The following is a 19,538-nucleotide window of genomic DNA, read 5'->3' on the forward strand; positions in this document are numbered from 1 at the left end:
AATGATCTCTAAGGTTTGTTTCAGCTCTAAATCTATAATCTTCACCAAAAAGAGGGAAAGTATCCATATGTACAAAAATAATCATAGGAATTCTTTTGTGATGGCAAAGACCTAGAACAAATTGCTAATAGATGAATGGCTAAAGAAATTATGGCATATGAATATGATGAAATATTATTGTGCTGTAAGAAATGATAAAGGAGACAGTTTCAGGGACACCTGTTAAGACTCATGTGAACTGAAACAGAATAAAGAGAGCCGAACCAGGAGAACAATCTTCACAATAACAACAATATTGTCAAGACAATTTTGAAAAACTTCAGAACACTGCTCAACTCAATGATCCCCCTTGATTACTGAGGACGCCTGATGAAATATGCTACCTATCTATTGCAAGGGAGGTGGTATACATACATAGAGAGACATATATATAATCTAAACATATGTAATATGCATTGTATATTATATATATGCACACATAGAGACCAGTTACAAGGGCTTCATTTTGCTCTTTTTCATGGAGGCAAGGGGGGAAATGCAGGAGAGAGAGAAGGTGGATTTACATATTAGAAAAAGGTCATTAAGTTACAAAAAAAATAATAAATCCCTCTGTCAGATAAAAAACAAAAATCAACCATGCCAGGCTGATGGTGGTGGAGGAAAATTCATTTACTGTGTGAACCCTGAAAACAGTGGCTGGACTGAGGGAGGCCTGGATCTCCTCCACTTTGTTTGGGGTCTCCAGAGCTGTTCAGGAGTTTGGCCTAGCCAGATTCAAAAGTAAAGTGACCAAGACCAGCAAAGGCTTTGAGTACATCTTGGCCAAACTGCCAAGGTGAAGCTACTTCTAAGACACTGGTTGAAACAGCTAAGGAAGCAACCCACCCTGCCACCCACAGGCACTGGGCTCAAGGACGAGCTCGCTGCTGCCGCCCTACCCCCTACCCCAGCCACTCACTGTCACCAGGCTCAAGCCTCACTGCTTGAAGCCTGCCCCTCCCTTGCCCCCACCAACTTCACCTTCACCATCAGGGACCCCTCCCCACACCAACCCCCCCCATCCACCCACTATTACTAGGTTCAAGTCCAGCTGTTTGCTGGTGCCACCACCCCACCACCCACTGTCACAGGGCTCAAGCCTCCCTCTGCTCACCGCTGCTTCCACTGGCACCACTGCCACCTCTGACTCCGCTGCCACTGCTGCCGCAGATGCCCAAGATGATGCCACTGCCCAGGCTGATGCTGCGGCTGCCACGGGTACCATAGCTGCCACCGATGCCACTGCCACAGCTGGCGCCGATGCCATAGATACTGATGATGCCACTGAGGTCGCGGCGGATGATGCCACTGACGTTGCGGCTGCCACCTCTGGCCCCATTACCGCCACTGCTGCTGCTGGCCCCGCTGCCGACACTGCCACCACTGACCCAGCTGCCACAGCTGGCATCAAAGCGCTTGACAATGGCCAGGTGAGTAACGTCGATGCTGCCTCTGATGGCCCCACTGCTGCCTCTGGCCCCACTACCACCACTGATGCCACTGCTGCTGCTGGCCCCACTGCCACCACTGGCCCAGCTGCCACGGCTCCCATCAAAGCGCTCCACGATGGCCAAGTGAGTGACGTCGGTGCTGGGTGGGATGGCCCCGCTGTCACCTCTGGCCCGACTACCACCGCTGGCGCCACTGCTGCTGCTGGCCCCGCTGCCACCACTACCACAGCTCCCGTCAAAGCGCTCCACAATGGCGAGGTGAGTGACGTCGGTGCTGGGTGAGATGGCCCCACTGTTGCCTGTGGCCCCACTACCACCACTGGTGCCACTGCTTTTGCTGGCCCCGTTGCCACTGCTGCCACAGTCCCCATCAAAGCGCTCCACGATGGCCAGGTGAGTGACATCAGTGCTGGGTGGGATGGCCTCGCTGTCACCTCTGGCCCCACTACCACCGCTAGCCCCACTGCTGTTGCTGGCCCCATTGCCGCTGCTGCCACAGCTCCCATCAAAGCGCTCCACGATGGCCAGGTGAGTGATGTCAGTGCTGGGTGGGATGGCCCCACTGTTGCCTATGGCCCCATTGCCACAGCTCCCATCAGGGTGCTGCACAAAGGCCTGGTGAGTGCCATTGGTGCTGGGTGGGATTGCCCCGCTGTTGCCTGTGGCCCCACTATCACCACTGGTGCCACTGCTGTTGCTGACCCCACTGCCACCACTGCCACCACTGGCCGGGTTGCCATGGCTCCCGTCAGAGCACTGCACAAAGGCCTGGTGAAGGCCATTGGGTGTGGGTGGAATGGTCCCGCTGTCATCTGTATCCCCACTACCACCATCATCAGCGTCCCCACTACCACTACTGCCACCACTGCTGTTGCTGGCCCCACTGCCACTGTCGCCACTGCTGTTGCTGGCCCCGCTGCCGCTGGCACCACTGCTGTTGCTGGCCCCGCTGCCGCTGGCGCCACTGTTGTTGTTGGCCCCGCTGCCGCTGGCGCCACTGCTGTTGTTGGCCCCGCTGCCGCCGCTGCCACCACTTGCCCGGTTGCCACGGCTCCCGTCAGGGCGCTGCACGAAGGCCCGATGAATGCCATTGGTGCTGGGTGGGATGGCCCCACTGTTGCCTGTGGCCCCACTACCACCGCTGGCGCCACCGCCATTGTTGGCCCCGTTGCCGCCGCTGCCACCACTGGCCCGGCTGCCATGGCTCCAGTCAGGGCGCTGCACGAAGGCCCGGTGAATGCCGTTGGGTCTGGGTGGGATGGCCCAGCTGTCGTCTGTGTCCTCACTACCACCGCTGGTGCCAATGATGTTGCTGGCCCCATTGCCGCTGCTACCACCACTCCCGTCAGGGCGCTGCACGAAGGCCCGGTGAGTGCCATTGGTGTTGGGTGGGATGGCCCCGCCGTTGCCTGTGGCCCCACTACCACCGCTGGCGCCACGGCCGTTGCTGGCCCCGTTGCCACTGCTGCCACCACTGGCCCGGCTGCCACGGCTCCAGTCAGGGCGCTGCACGAAGGCCCGGTGAATGCCGTTGGGTCTGGGTGGGATGGCCCAGCTGTCGTCTGCGTCCCCACTACCACCGCTGGCGCCACCGCCGCCACTGCCACCACTGGCCCAGCCGCTGCCACCGCTCCCGTCAGGGCGCTGCACGAAGGCCTGGTGAGTGCCATTGGTGTTGGGTGGGATGGCCCCGCCGTTGCCTGCGGCCCCACTACCACCGCTGGCGCCACCGCCGTTGCTGGCCCCGTTGCCACCGCTGCCACCACTGGCCCAGCTGCCACGGCTCCAGTCAGGGCGCTGCACGACGGCCCGGTGAATGCCGTTGGGTCTGGGTGGGAAGGCCCAGTTATCGTCTATGTCCCCACTACCACCGCTGCCGTCGCTGGCCCCGTTGCCGCCGCTGCCACCACTGGCCCAGCCGCTGCCACCGCTCCCGTCAGGGCGCTGCACGAAGGCCTGGTGAATGCCGTTGCCGATGGGTGGGATGGCCCCGCCGTTGCCTGCGGCCCCACTACCACCGCTGGCGCCACCGCCGTTGCTGGCCCCGTTGCCACCGCTGCCACCACTGGCCCAGCCGCTGCCACCGCTCCCGTTAGGGCGCTGCACGAAGGCCCGGTGAATGCCGTTGCCGATGGGTGGGATGGCCCCGCCGTTGCCTGCGGCCCCACTACCACCGCTGGCGCCACCGCCATTGCTGGCCCCGTTGCCGCCGCTGCCACCACTGGCCCAGCCGCTGCCACCGCTCCCGTTAGGGCGCTGCACGAAGGCCCGGTGAATGCCGTTGCCGATGGGTGGGATGGCCCCGCCGTTGCCTGCGGCCCCACTACCACCGCTGGCGCCACCGCCATTGCTGGCCCCGTTGCCGCCGCTGCCACCACTGCCCCAGTTGCCACGGCTCCAGTTAGGGCGCTGCACGAAAGCCCGGTGAATGCCGTTGCTGATGGGTGGGATGGCCCAGTTGTTGTCTGCGTCCCCACTACCACCGCTGGCGCCACTGCCATTGCTGGCCCCGTTGCCGCTGCCGCCACCACTGGCCCAGTTGCCACCGCTCCCGCCACTGGCCCAGTTGCCACCGCTCCCATCAGGGTGCTGCACGAAGGCCTGGTGAGTGCCGTTGGTGTTGGGTAGGATGGCCCCACCGTTGCCTGTGGCCCCACTACCACCGCTGGCGCCACCGCCGTTGCTGGCCCCGTTGCCGCCACTGCCACCACTGGCCCAGTCAGGGCGCTGCACGAAAGCCCGGTGAGTGCCGCTGGGTCTGGGTGGGATGGCCCAGTTGTCGTCTGCGTCCCCACTACCACCGCTGGCGCCACCGCCGCCGTTGCTGGCCCCGTTGCCGCCACTGCCACCACTGGCCCAGTCAGGGCGCTGCACGAAGGCCCCGTGAATGCCGTTGGTGCTGGGTGGGATAGCCCCGCCGTTGCCTGTGGCCCCACTACCACCGCTGGCGCCACTGCCGTTGTTGGCCCCGTTGCCGCCGCTGCCACCACTGGCCCAGCTGCCACCGCTCCAGTCAGGGCGCTGCACGAAGGCCCGGTGAATGCCGTTGGTGCTGGGTGGGATGGCCCCGCTGTTGCCTGTGCTGTCACTGGCCCCACTGCTGTTACTGGCCCCGTTGCCGCCGCTGCCACCACTGGCCCAGCTGCCACAGATCCCGACAGGGTTCTGCACAAAGGCCAAGGGAGTGCCGTTGGTGTTGGGTGGGATGGCCCAGCTTGCACCACTGCTGTTGCTGGCCCCGTTGCCGCCGTTGCCACCACTAGCCCAGCTGCCACAGTTCCCGTCAAAGCACTGCATGAAGGCCTGGGGAGTGCCGTTGGTGCTGGGTGGGATGGCCCAGCTGGCGCCTGTGGCCCCACTTCCACCGTTGGTGCCACTGCTGTTGATGGCCCCGCTGCCGCCACTGCCACCACTGGCCCAGTTGCCACCGCTCCCATCAGGGCACTGCACGAAGGCCTGGGGAGTGCCGTTGGTGCTGGGTGGGATGGCCCAGCTGGCGCCTGTGACCCCACTTCCACCGCTGGCGCCACTGCTGTTGCTGGCCCCGTTGCCGCCACTGCCACCACTGGCCCAGCTGCCACAGCTCCCGTCAGGGTTCTGCACGAAGGCCAGGGGAGTGCCGTTGGTGCTGGGTGGGATGGCCCAGCTGGCACCACTGCTGTTGATGGCCCCGTTGCTGCCGCTGCCACCACTGGCCCAGCTGCCACCGCTCCCGTCAGGGAGCTGCATGAATGCCTGGGGAGTGCCGTTGGTGCTGGGTGGGATGGCCCCACTACCATAGCTGGCGCCACTGCCGTTGCTGGCCCCGTTGCCACCGCTGCCACCACTGGCCCAGCTGCCACAGCTCCCATCAGGGTTCTGCACAAAGGCCAGGGGAGTGCCGTTGGTGCTGGGTGGGATGGCCCAGCTGGTGCCACTGCTGTTGCTGGCCCCGTTGCCGCTGTTGCCACCACTGGCCCAGCTGCCACAGCTCCCATCAAAGCACTGCACGAAAGCCTGGGGAGTGCCGTTGGTACTGGGTGGGATGACCCCGCTGTTGCCTGTGGCCCCACTACCATAGCTGGCGCCACTGCCATTGCTGGCCCCATTGCCACCGCTGCCACCACTGGCCCAGCTGCCACAGCTCCCGTCAGGGTTCTGCACAAAGGCCAGGGGAGTGCCGTTGGTGCTGGGTGGGATGGCCCAGCTGGCACCACTGCTGTTGCTGGCCCCGTTGCTGCCACTGCCACCATTGGCCCAGCTGCCACCGCTCCCGTCAGGGAGCTGCATGAATGCCTGGGGAGTGCCGTTGGTGCTGGGTGGGATGGCCCCGCTGTTGCCTGTGGCCCCACTACCACAGCCTGCCCCGCTGCCACTGCTGGTGCCTATGACCATGCCACTGACATTGTGGCTGCCACTGATGGCCCCACTGCTGGCCCAGCTATCGCCATTGGCACTGCCACTGCTGCCACCACTGCCCCCTCTGCCATAGCTAGCACCAATGTGATTGAGGCTACTGCTGCTGGCCCCACTACCACCACCGGCGTCACTGCTGCTGCTGGCCCCGATGCCGCCACCTCTCCCGCCATCACCACCATCTCCCACTGTCTCATGGTTCTCGCTGCTCATGGCAGCCCCACCGCCACTTGCTGTCATGTGGTTCAAGCTGAGCTGCTTGCCACCCCGCCACCAGCCTCTATTACAGGGCTCAAGCCTCCGGCTGCTCACTGCTGGGGCAGCTCTGGCTGCGGGCTGCTGCGGCTGCGGGCTGCTGGCTGCTGGCTGCTGCGGCTACGGCTACGGACTACGGGCTGCTGGCTGCTGCGACCGCTGGCTGCTGCGGCTGCTGACTGCTGGCTGCTGCGACCGCTCGCTGATGCGACCGCTCGCTGCTGCGACCGCTCGCTACTGCGACCGATCGCTACTGTGGCTGCTTGCTACTGCGGCTGCAGTCACCACCGCCCACCGTCACGTGGTTTCCGGGGCTGGCTACTGTTGCTCCTCCTCCCAGCCCCTTAGCTCACTGCCAAGCTGCTCCGCCCCACCACTAGTGGTAACGTGGTTCCAGCTGCCCCGCCCCGCCACTCACTGACACAGAGGCTGGGCTCAAGCCTTCTCTGTTCACTGCTGCTACTGCTGTGGCTGCTGCCCACAGTCAGGTGATTCCCTCTGCTGGTTGCTGTACCCCCACCACTTGCTGTCACGTGATTCCAGCCGCTCTGCTCACCGCCAAGCCGCCTTGCCCCACCACTTGCGATCACGTGGTTCAGGCCGCCCCTAGCCGCCCCTCACTGTCATAGCAGCAGGGCTCAAGCCTCCCCTTGCTCACTGCTGCTGCCCACTGTCAGGTAATTCCCGCTGCTGGTCGCGGCACCCCTGCCACTCACTGTCATGTGATTCCAGCCCCTCTGCTCACCACCAAGCCGCCCCGCCCCGCCACTAGCGGTCACGTGGTTCAGGCCGCCCTGCCCCGCCCCTCACTGTCGTGGCGGCTGGGCTCAAGCCTCCCCTTGCTCACTGCTGCTGCCCACTGTCAGGTAATTCCCGCTGCTGGTCGCGGCACCCCTGCCACTCACTGTCATGTGATTCCAGCCCCTCTGCTCACCACCAAGCCGCCCCGCCCCGCCACTAGCGGTCACGTGGTTTAGGCCGCGCTGCCCCGCCCCTCACTGTCGTGGCGGCTGGGCTCAAGCCTCCCCTTGCTCACTGCTGCTGCCTACTGTCAGGTAATTCCCGCTGCTGGTCGCGGCACCCCTGCCACTCACTGTCATGTGATTCCAGCCCCTCTGCTCACCACCAAGCCACCCCACCCCGCCCCGCCACTAGCGGTCACGTGGTTCAGGCCGCCCCGCCCCACCCCGCACTGTCGTGGCACCTGGGTTCTACCTTCCCCTTGCTCACTGCTGCTGCCCACTGTCAGGTAATTTCCGCTGCTGGTCGCGGCACCCCTGCCACTCATTGTCACGTGACTCCAGCCGCTCGCCCACCACCAAGCCGCCCCGCCACTAGCCGTCACGTGGCTCGAGCCGCAACGCGCTGCGGCGGGCGCGCTGTCATGTGGTTCAAACCACCCCGACCAACCTATTGCAGTCACGGGGCTCAAACCACCACTGCCCCATCCCGCCGCCGCCCCAACCACTCGCTGTCACGTGGTTCCAGCCGCTCGGCTCACTGTCAAGCTGTCCCGTCCCTGTGGTCACGTGGTTCAAACCACCCCGCCCCTTGTAGTCACATGGTTCAAACTACCCCACACAGCCCCTTGTAGTCATGTGGTTCAAGCCGCCCCGCCCAGCCATTCACTGTCACAGGTTCAGGCTGCCGCCGCCCTCCCCCCATTACTAGGCTCAAGCCATGCTGTGTATAGCGAGGGCCCACCGTCATGTTGTTAAAGCCCAGCGCCACCCATCCGTAGCTCAAGCTACGTTTGCCGCTGCCCTGCCTACTACGCAGTCACGTGGTTCGAGCCACGCCCCGCTGGGCTCAAGCTGTGGGTTGCTTGCTGCCTCCTCCCCGCCTGGTCACTCACTGTCACGTGGTTCAAGCGGCCCCGCCCCCACTAGACTCAAGCCAAGATGAGCTGCGGCCCTACCCCGCCACCTGCTGTCACTGGACTCAAGACCACCTCCAAGATGCCAACGTTCCTGGTGCAGACCAACAGTGTAGTGCTCTTCGTTGTAAGACTCCCTGCTGAGTGCACTCACCATGCAGGTGGCCAAGGCCATGGGCAAACCTGCCCAGTACATCACCATGCACATCTTGATGGACCAGCTGATGGCCTTCAGGGGATCCTCGGGACCGTATGCCCTCTGATAGCTGCTCAGCAAGCACCTCAAAATTCCAGGGAGCAGTATCTATATCAATTACTACGACATGAGCGCTGCCAATGTGGGCTGGAATGGCTCCACCTTTGCCTGAGCGCCTGCCCGCCTCTACCCTGTACTCCTGGCCCAAGCATGTGCTCTTCGCTGTGTAGTCATTCCCTGGTTCTTGTGTAGTTGGGAATCAATAAAGAGATTTTAGGTGACCAAAAAAAAAAAAAAACAATAACAATAGCAGGTAAATTGACTGCCAGTTCCCTCCCAATTCTGTTAGTTTGAAGATCTGCCGAAGATGCCTAAAACTACTAAAAAGAATAAGGGATAGCTCTAAATGTTAGTTTTATGTTAGATTTAATTAGATTTATCCCCGAAGAGTTCAATTACTTTTACAATTTTGATTTCTGACATATGAAGGAAAAAAAACCCTAAAATTAATCAATCAACCTCCAAGTTAAGCAGCAAACACACCCTAATCTAACATCCTGTCCTGAACTACTAGAGCAGAGAAAGGTGCAATAAACGGTGTCAACATTTTAACCACCTTTACATTTTGATATTCAGTGGTATTCTTTTCCAAGGCTTTCAATTTGTACAGAGTATCAAGATTATAGTACATACACTATGTACAGCACATATACAAATGCAGGTACAGTTACATATCAAAGAAAGGATTGACATAAGGAAGACTACATGCTAGACTACTGTACAAATAAACAAAAATCCGAAATGCAAAGCCTAAGTAAGCAGCCAGAGACTCATGCCTGTTTTTGCTCATATTTTGCTCTTACTGAATCCTTTATGACTCTAGTCATTTTGTCAATAGGTAAAACAAAGGGAAGATAGGACTGAACATAAACCCTTTCCTCAACATTATAGTATGGGTCTTTTGTGATATTTTCCCCTTGTTGGGTTCTCTATGAAGGATTTATATAAGGACATGGAAAAGAATCATACATGTGATAAAATAATGGGATTTAGCAGATACTCAAAGGCCCACACGGAGAGTAATCTAAACTGACTGAATTAAGTGGGAGTGATTAACTGCTGATTAGCATACTTCAAATTAACTAGATTGTAATCATACCAGGCTAGTCCTTAAGAAGTTATTGTTCTGGTATAGAAGAGTTCCAGGGAACTCATGATAGAAGAGAATCTCCAAATCCAAGGAAAAAAAAAAAAGAACTGTGGAGTATAGATGCTGAATGAACCATACTATTTCTTTTGTTTTTGGTGCTGTTGTCTTTTTTTCTATTTTGAGGTTTTTCATCATTGCTCTGATTTTTTCTCTTAGAACAGGACTAATGCAGAAATAGGATTAATGTTATTATGTGTATATATACGTGTTTGTGTATATATATATATATGTATATATACATAGATATATAGATATAACCTATATCAGATTACCTGCTGTCTAGGGGAGGGGGGAGGGAGGGAGAAAAATCTGAAATTGTAAAGCTTGTATAAACAAAAGTTGAGAACTATCTTTACATGTCACGGAAAAAATAAAATACCTTATATGTTTAAAAAAAAAGCTATTGTTCTCAGAAGCTAAAGACTTTGAACTTAACTGGAGACCACCTTCAAGTCCAGTGAACAATGGATTTAGATGATGCCCACCAATCAGCTTGAAGCAGTGTGTAAGGCCCGCCTCTGGTCTGGACCCATAAAAAGCTTCCACACTCAGTTTGAAAGCAGTTCATGATCGAAGCAGGCTCCTGGTGGAGGACTTGAGGAAGAACCAAACCAGGCTGGAACTCTAGGCTAGATAGGCCTTTTTTTAACTTTCTGAACTCCACGTGAATACCTGGTATGCTTTAATAAATGCTTAGTGCCCAAAGACTGGTGCTAAAGCTTCTAATTTAAGGTGACCATACATTAGATTTTTTAGACATCACATACAGGATGAGAAAACAGGACTGAGTCGTGGTCAGCACTGGTGGTGAGAATAGGCACACCACAAAGATCCTAGCTCCATTATAGACTCTTGAGTTGGAAGGGACCTTAGAGTTTATCAAGTCATTGTTGTTCCCAATGCTGGAATCCCATCTTCAACACCCCAGGCAAGTTATCTTTCAGCCTCTGTGTGAATATTTCCAGTGATGTAGTGTTAGAGGTAAGTCATTTCATTGCTGAACAGTTCCAAATATTATGAGTTGTTCCAAAGCCATGAAGTTGGTAACTTCTACCAGTTCTATTTCTGCTCTTTTGAGCACAATAAAATATGTTCACTCTAAAGTATAGCCTCCAAATATTCAAAGATGACAATCATATCACCCCTAAGTCTCCTCATATCCCTCTATTTTTTATTAGTGTACCTCTTAAAGTATGGGACTTGGAACTGAACACACTATTCATATCACTTCAAATGTGGTTTTACCAACATGGGGTACAATGGAATTACTTCTCTTAATCCAGATGCTATATTTATACTAATAAAACCTAATATTGCTTCACTATTTTATATCTTATTTTTGATTCACTGGGGCAGCTAGGTGGCACAGCAGATAGCGTCAGGCCTGGAGTCAGAAAGACTCATCTTTCTGAGTTCAAATATGACCTCAGATACTTACTAGCTGTGTCACCCTGGGTAAGTCGCTTAACCCTGTTTGCTTCATCTGTAAAAAATTAGCTAGAAAAGTCAATGACAAACCATTCCAGTATCTTTACCAAGAAAACCCCAAATGGGGTCATGAGGAATTAGACACGACTGAAAATGACTGAACAACAAACAAAAATTGATTCATTAAGCTTTTCGTCAACTAAAATATTCAAGCATTTTTTTTCCACATGAATTCTGGTAAAAATTCAGATTGTTTTTCTTCATCATGGACTCATGTGACTAATTTTTTAACCAAGGCTTTAAATTTATCCCCATTAGTTTAAAAAGGAAATGAGGATAGTTTGACAATGAAATATACAGTGAGTTCTGGGAACTTTCAGAGGAACTGCTGAATATTTGAGAAGCCTTGTTCCAATGACTTGATAAACTAAGAGTCCAGAGAGTTCACAGTCAATTCCTGACTTGATTACTTATTTGGGTACAGGCAAATCATTGCACATCACTGTACCTTAGTACATAATAACACCATATCCAACTAAAGAATTAGCATTTTCTATGGTCTTCTTAGAAACACACATAGTAAAAGACAGGAATTTGCATAAACTCTCCATCTCACATTATTATTAATATTGTGATCATCATCATTGGCAGTTGCTCTAATGCACAGAGGACTGGACATGGACATAGGAAGGCCAAAGCTTGAATCTTGCCTTAGATGCTTACTGGCTGTGTGGCCATTTAACCTCTCTCTGCTTCAATTTCCTCATCTATAAAATAAGGGCACCAACCACACTGGATTGTTGTGAAGGTAACTAGAAAGATGAAGTATGTGAAGCGCTTTGCAAACTCTAAAGCACTATAAAAATGTTGGTTATTATTGCCATGTCTTCATTCTGCTTACAAACAGAAGTCCTAGTTTCTCTATTCTGAAACAATTAAGACCAAAAGTTCTGTGAGAATATTTTCCATTCTGTTATCTCCCTAAGATATCTACAATTAATTAAGCCTTCTATGTTTAGGATTTAGATAATTTCTAGGTTATCTCTCACATTCACTGCCACAGTGATGTTAGTTTAAATGTGTTATGATATGCCAATGTGATAGTTTATAAAACTTTTTTTTCCTTAGAAATTAAACATATAGATGCATCCTGCTGATGAAGAATTTATTTTTTCATCTTAATGGAGAGCAAGGTTACTCTCTGGCATCTAGGCCACCAGACATATTAAAATTTCATTATCAACATAACATTCAGCAGGCTATTTCCCAATGAGCTTCACAAGTATAACTTTCCCCCACCTTATCTCACACTAGGGAGCAAATCCTCTATTTAATTCTCACACAAAGTAAACTGATAAATTTGTTTCTAAAACATGTCATAAACAGATCAAAGGACATGACAACTATAAGATCCTTCCTTTATGTGCAAGATAAATCACAAGCAGGACTGATACTACAAATCAAAAACTTATCTATAAGCATGTGCTGAAAAGCAAGATTTTAAAGTATTCTTCAAGGGCAAGGAGCACGATTCTGTAGGCTATGTCAAACTGATTCTATTTACCTGTGTCAACATAATTTCCTCACAACCCAACTAACACTTCACCAAAGTAAGCAAAGGCTACATTAATAAATATTGCATATGGTTATTTGGGTGTTAATATGAGAACAATTTTGCCTTCATTGATTCCTTTGAATGAGAAATATAAGGTGATAATAGTACAGAATGAAGAGGTGGAGAGAAGGGGAAATAAGATGCACCATATTCATCTAAAATCTTAATTAAATTCTTACCTATGTTTTGGTGTAGAGAAGAAGTTACAAACTATGATACAGTATAAGTGAAATGCTGCCACATACTGGAGATATGACCAAACCTCAAATTTGAAAAGATTTCATCTAATTGCAGGATTTTAGAGAGAGAATATTCACATTATTTCATTTTTGCATAGAACTTTATAGTTTCTGAAGAATTTCCACACATCTCGTCCTCACAAGAAAATATCAAGATAAGGTAGAAGGATAAGATCTAAAACCTCTTGGGATGAGCCTTTTCCAGGTGGCTTGGAGCTGGCTAAATAATAAGGCAGAAAAACCCAATCTGCCTGGCTGGGATAATTATATCAGCACTCATCAGAAATGCAATCTGCTTTACCTCCAGGAGTGACATACCTGCCTAAGGAGAGTCCCCATCTTTCTAAGATAACAATTTGCAGAGGGTACTCACTCAGAGCAAGGTATCCAGAGGTGTAAGTTCTATGTATCCACTTTCTCTTTCCTGCTCATTCACTAATTCCAAGATGACTTTTTTATTCCCAAGACATCCACAGAAATAAATATTTTCATACTGCATTGAGATAATGCTTTATACTCATTACTTCTTTCCCTAAACAGAGATCTAGCAAAGTCTCACTACCCTTCTCAGGATCCCCATGTAAGACACTCATGTCTGTTTTCCAGAGAGCACACCATGACCATGGTGATCTTTTTCTTATCCTTCAAAACCTTCTCCTCTTTCAGTTTCTCCTTACCTGAATGGAGTTACCTTCTGATCTCAGCCTTAAAAAATACATTCTAGTCTTTGAGATCTGCTTCAAGCCATAGAAGTGGACCTGATAAGATTATCACTGAGCTCAGTAATTCGTGCAGATATTCAAAGTTTGGTTCTGGTCAACGAATTTCTCTCTTTTAGCCACCAACTTGAAAACAGGTTTTTATGAGATTTCTCACAGTGCCACTTAGCTGCCCCAAAAGTCTTCTTTTTTAAAAAACATTCATGTGTCCTCTTGCTAGCTGATAAAAGTAAATACATTGGTGGGGATTCATGAAGTTTAGTGTTAAGTGAGCAATGATCCCGTTTCTTAGCTTTTCCAAGAGCCCATATGTGAGAGAATGGCCCAAAACTGTTTCTATGACTCAATGTTGTCCTTAGGTATCCAATTCAAACTCCTTCTACTTAAAGAACAAAGCCAAAACAAAATATTAATTAATTAATTAATTAAAGAACAAAGCCCTTTTCTGTCTACATTTCCATTCTCATCGCTTACTTTTTTTCTGTGTTTCTCCTCAGTTCAGTAAAGCTAACATAAGCTCACCAAAGCCTTTATTCTCTGGCTATGAAAACGCTCCTCAAAAGACTTCTCATTTATAAAGTTCATGTCCCCCTCCCTCACTAAAAAAGTGTCCAATAAAGTCTGACTACATTAACCTCAAGGAAAATTGGTCTGAAATTTGAGGATACACGTTGGTAAGGTTACCAATGCTAAAATTGCCCCCAAATTCCATCCCCATCTAATTTTCAATTGGGGTATGACATAATCAGTGTTGAACTCAAGGTAACCCAGGTGATACAAATCATTGAAAGTTTTTTTTTTCTTTTAAAGTGTACCACATTTTGGAAAGTGAAGAAAAAGGGGAAAGGTTAGCTCTGTATTAGACCAGAATGATGAAATAACTCAAAACATACATTTCAACACTTTATGCCTGTCTACTTCCACTCAAACATCTCTGTACCAGATATGCTATAAGAAGAAATGGAAAAGGCATTTAAAAATATTAAGTTGGGAAGAACAACTGCACCTAATCAAATACATTCAGAAAAAGAATATATTTTGGAGGTGATCACATTCAAGGATGGATTTCAAGATATCTCAGAGATGAAATACCAAAATAAGTGGAATGGAAAGAGCATGGAATTTAAAAATATTTTTTAAAAGGCAACTGATAATACATGAGTAATTACTAACCCACATGTCTATTACCTCATTTCTAATACATATGAAAATGGCCTACATGTATAACAAGGGTAAATTTAATTAAGCAAAAAGGCAGGCTTCCCCATGTTTAACTTGGGGTTAGAATGCAGCAAGATAGATTTAGGTTAGACATAGAGAAGAAATTCTTTTAGATAAATTAAACACTGGAGCTTCAAGTTGTAGATGTAGAAATTATATATATATATATATACCCTGAAAGGTCTTAAAGGTCTAGCTAGACAAACAGCTGTTTCAAACAGTTCTAGTGCCATTTAAAATCCTATAAATGGGAGGGGAGGGCAAAAAAAAAAAAAAGAAAAGAAAAGCAAAGAAAAACAAACATCAATTCCATGAAATTTTAGAATCTGACTTTTCCCAAATTCCATTAGAAAAGCCAGATAAAGGAAGGGTATTAATTTTGTCTTTTAGAAAGCAGGTTGTTTAGAGTCACTTTAAAATGCTAATGATCTAAAAGAAATAAGTATTTCATTCTTATTTCTTTGGCTATCTATATTCTCAAGGTAGGGCAAAAGAGAAAGAACAGACTGATTTTAAAGTTATCTATGATTAGAAGATTCCCTTTATCACCAGAGAGTTAAAGCAGTATACACAGAACTATTTTCCAGATCAGGTATAGCAAGACTTTTTGAGTTTTAAATAGATACACCATTTAGTCTGGACAAAGTCTGAAATTACCTCGTTTAATATAATTAAGTTACTGGAATAACCTATACATTAACTCAGAGTTGGATCCATCCTGATTACCAATGGGAAGGCACTTTGTAAATGTCAGTCATTACAAATTGCCAACAGCTTAAATAAGCACTAAATTGATATATTACCATGCCAGGCACTAGATATCTCTATGGGAAATATCATAACATTCGTTATTCACTTAGTACCTTTCACTGGCACAATTCAAACTCTTCATTTTAACTTACTGTCACCAACTTGTGAAAATAATGTTGAGCATTGCTATGTCTACTTTAAAAATGAAGAAATTTTAAATTAGAGATGCTTAACCAAATAAAGTTCTTCTCCAAAAATAAGTATAGAAGTGGTCAGAAATTAGTTAGCCATAGTTATTATATTGTGCAGCTTCTGAGACAAAATAAAAGCAACCAGATAGTCCCCAATTAACATAAATCCGTTACACATGGAATAACTACCTAGAAGTAGGTCAGTGTTGATAGAAAACTCCCATCTACTCTCCCTTTTCCCTTCTGTTAGATGCTCCCTCACCTGCACCCGATCCCCTGCTTTTCACTCTCCCCACCCCACCCCACCTCACATACCCCATGAAAGGTCAGAGCATCTGTCTTGCATAACTTAAAGCAGTTCCTATATGCAAAGAGGTTTCCTTGGCTTTTGCTGGAAACAACCTCATCTGTAGCACTGCCAAACTCTCCCAACTCCTCAACCCCTGCCCACGATCTCCATCCAGATCTTTACCGTAATATAGTTCTCACACCATTGGGGGGGAGGGGAATACTGTGGATAACCTGACTCTGACACAAATGAATCATACTTTATTCTTTGTATGTAAAAACTCACCACTATTACCTACTTTTGACTGAGGAGAAAAATGAGGGGGCCTTATCCTAAGCCTTACCCTCCTTATCCCTACCAGAAATCCTCTCCAACCTTCTCCCTTAACCAGAGGCAGAACCAAGACTAAGGCTTCTAATCTTCTCATCACTGGCTATTTTAGGTGGATCTGCTCCTATCCAATCCTTTTGATACTTAACTGTGTGCTGCCTAAGGGTACTATACCCTTCCCCAACCCCTACCTCCTTTTCTATCACTGCCATCCTATTCAATTTTTCTCAATCCCCTCCAATTCTACCAGCACCTCCAGAGACCTGAATTGTCCGAGATGACACTATATGCCTAGATATCCCCTCCAGTACTGACCTCCCCTAATATTCCTCTTCACATCGGTCCTAGACAGGAAGCAGGAATACCTATTGCTCCCCACTGCCACCTCGAAACTCTCCTTTTGCCCCCAAACACTCAGCAACCTCTTCTTTAAAGCTATCAAAATGAAGCATCCAACATACATCATGGTGGCTGTTGTCTATGGCCCCCTGGTCATCCACCCTTCCTTTTCAGTACCAAGCTCAGTCTTCCTCTCCTGACTCTCATACAAAGGGACTTCAACATAAATACCATGGCTCTCTGATATACCATAACCAGCCAGTTCCCCAATCACCTCAGATCCTACTCCAGATTCTACTCCACCTCAGCCATAAGAAGGGAATTAAAGGACACCCTCCATTTCATCATCACATTTCATCATAAGGGTTTCACCACCATAATTAAGAACTCTGATAGTTCTCTATCCTTTTACTCCATCCTAATTCATTCTCTCAAGCAGCTAGATGGCGCAATAGATAGACTGCCAGACCTGGAGTCAGGAAGACTCCTCTTCCTGAGTTCAAATCTGGCCTCAGACACAACTGGTTGTGTGACCCTGGGCAAGTCACTTAACTCCATTTGCTTCAGTTTCCTCATCTATAAAATGAGCTGAAGAAGAAAATGGCCAAAGCAATCCAATATCTTTGCCAAGAAAACCGCAAATGGGGTCACAAGAGTCAGACATCTCTGAAAAAAATGATTAAAATTTTATTCTCTATTCCATTCCCAAAGAGGCTATTTCAAATTTCTTTTCTTGTCAAACCTTCCACACTTCCCACTCCTCCTATCTGGACTGACTTTACTGAAAAAAGGGAGGCAAAAGTTCATCTTCATCTCAAAACTCCTTGACATCACCCACTACTCACTCTTCTTTTCCTCTGAGATGGCCCTTCTCTCTAAGGCCTTGATTCCATTCTCTTTCCCTTCTTTTCTAGAAGATTGTCTCCTCAATCACCTTCCCTCTATCTACCAATTCCTTACCTGCTTCCTAGAACCAGTACTGTCTCCCCTATGCTTAAAAATTCTTCATGACATCCTACCATCCCCTCAATTTATCATCCTATTGTTGTCCTCTCTTTCTCAAATGCCTAGAAAAAGCAATCTACACTTTTTGCTTCCCCTTCCCTATTCTAGCTCTCTCTTCAATCTTTTACAATCCAGTTTCCAACTTCATCATTTAACTGAAATTGTTCTTTTCAAAGTTACCAGTGACCTCACCTGCCAAAACTGATGGTCATTTCTCAATATTAATCATTCTTGATCTCTTGGTCAGTAAACAAGCACTTATTAAGGGCTTACTGTATGCCAAACTATAATTTCTGATGGCAATGACCTGACTGTATTGCCATAGTAAACCTTCTATTTTTATAAACAAGTCCATGACTCTACCATGCAGGAGACTAGCTTCATTGCTGATGAATAATATTAATTGAGACCATGTGAACGTTGCTCATGGAAAACCTTTTGATTCCATTTATAGGTCTTAGCAAGGTCATATGCTCCAGAAAGAGGTAATCCGCTGTTCATTACTTTCAGCAAATCCAATGACATGTTCCTATTATCAGTCTGTACTTTTATTGCTCATTAAAGAGATACATGCTGGTTTCAGAAGAATTTCAGAAGAATTCCTTTTTAATGAGAAAGTGGTAAAGTTTCCACATAGCTACTTTAGGGTGATGGTCCTTGTGTTTCATTAATGTCATATGAGTTGTCATTAGGATACTTTCCAAATTTGTTTTAGTCTATTTTACAACTGTCACCACTATACTGGGTATCCCAAAAATCAGTGCGTTTTAGGTTATTAAAGCTGAAACTGCAGAGACTTTTGGGACACCACATATATTATGACAGGCAATGCATAGGTTTAAAATGATTTAAAGGTGCCCATCCCATTAAGCTTTGATTTTAGAACACCAGTATATCTCTTAACAGAGCAATACTTTTCCCCTTAATAGATTTATGCTCAAAGTGCCTTACATGAAGTAGATTAATGTATTTGTAGGCAATGAACCTTCATCCATTGATTCAGTTTGGCTTCCAGATTCAAGCTTGAAGCTTTCAGTCTCTATTTTTCCTTGACATGTATTAAGATTTTTACATTTATCAAGTCTAATTGCATTTCAGTATCACTAAACAGATTGCAAAAGTCACAAAATGATGTCACCAATTATGTTAAATGATTAATATAGTGTTTTGGTGCAAATCTGTCTTATAACTTAGAATTCATGCTCAGTTCTATTTAGAAAATATTATAGTTGGTTTAAAGTTAGGCAGAACCACAAGACACTTACATTCTCTCCCAAAAAGATATTACATTGACATTATGGTATTGGTGATATGTTTAAATACAGAATGGTTTTCCATGTAGACGGCAAATACTTTACTATTCTCAAGTCTATTTTATATATTTGTATTATGTAAATAGACATGAGTGTAGAACTGAGTTAAAGGCTTGGCAATAATCAAGAAAGAATATAAATATTCTAGTGTTTGGGGATAATTTGTTCAATAACTATTCAAATAATAATAGGTTACTCTTTAAAACCTTGGGACTTTTGATAAGCCCTTTTTCCTTCTCAGGAAATATAACACTTTCTAATAAATGTTTATAGTTGTTTTTAGTGACATGAGTTATCAATATTTCATATAAAGTACATAAACATATAACTGATTTACATTTGAAGGAGTTAGTAGTGTTTGCCCCTGTGAAACATCTGAGCCGATAATTAGAGATCATACCTGGCTCCATCTCTGTCCAATTTTGCAGAAAAGTTAGTTTTGATCACCTCACTTGACATAACTGTTCTATAAACAAATCAGAATACAAGGAAGAAGTTACTTTCAGATCTGTGGACAAGAGAAGAGTTTATGACTAAACAAGTGTTAGAATTATATAGCATAAAATGAACAACTTTGATTATATAAAATTAAAAAGGCTTTGCACAAATCTATTATGATTTTTAAAATTAGGAAATCTGCAGCCAAGAAAAAAATCTTTGCAACAAGTTTCTCTTTA

The 19,538-nt window shown here is 47.9% G+C and overlaps 1 protein-coding gene across 5 annotated transcripts in view; it reads right to left on the bottom strand.

Moving 5' to 3' along the window:
* EPM2A (EPM2A glucan phosphatase, laforin) overlaps positions 1–19,538 on the bottom strand; it is a 52,406-nt gene that overhangs the window by 25,907 nt on the left and 6,961 nt on the right. The window contains exon 2 of one of the 5 annotated variants that reach the window (XM_044001622.1): positions 19,262–19,327. The exons of 2 other annotated variants lie outside the window; for them this stretch is intronic. In XM_044001622.1, the coding sequence (XP_043857557.1) occupies positions 19,262–19,271 (10 nt within the window). In that variant the 5' untranslated portion in view covers positions 19,272–19,327. Of the gene's footprint in view, positions 1–1,153; positions 6,811–7,344; positions 7,364–19,261; positions 19,328–19,538 lie in introns of those variants that run through there. 2 more of the 5 variants (XM_044001623.1, XM_044001620.1) reach the window with 2 other exon arrangements.

This window comes from Dromiciops gliroides, chromosome 4 (genome assembly GCF_019393635.1).
Source record: "Dromiciops gliroides isolate mDroGli1 chromosome 4, mDroGli1.pri, whole genome shotgun sequence".
Classification (NCBI taxonomy): domain Eukaryota; kingdom Metazoa; phylum Chordata; class Mammalia; order Microbiotheria; family Microbiotheriidae; genus Dromiciops; species Dromiciops gliroides.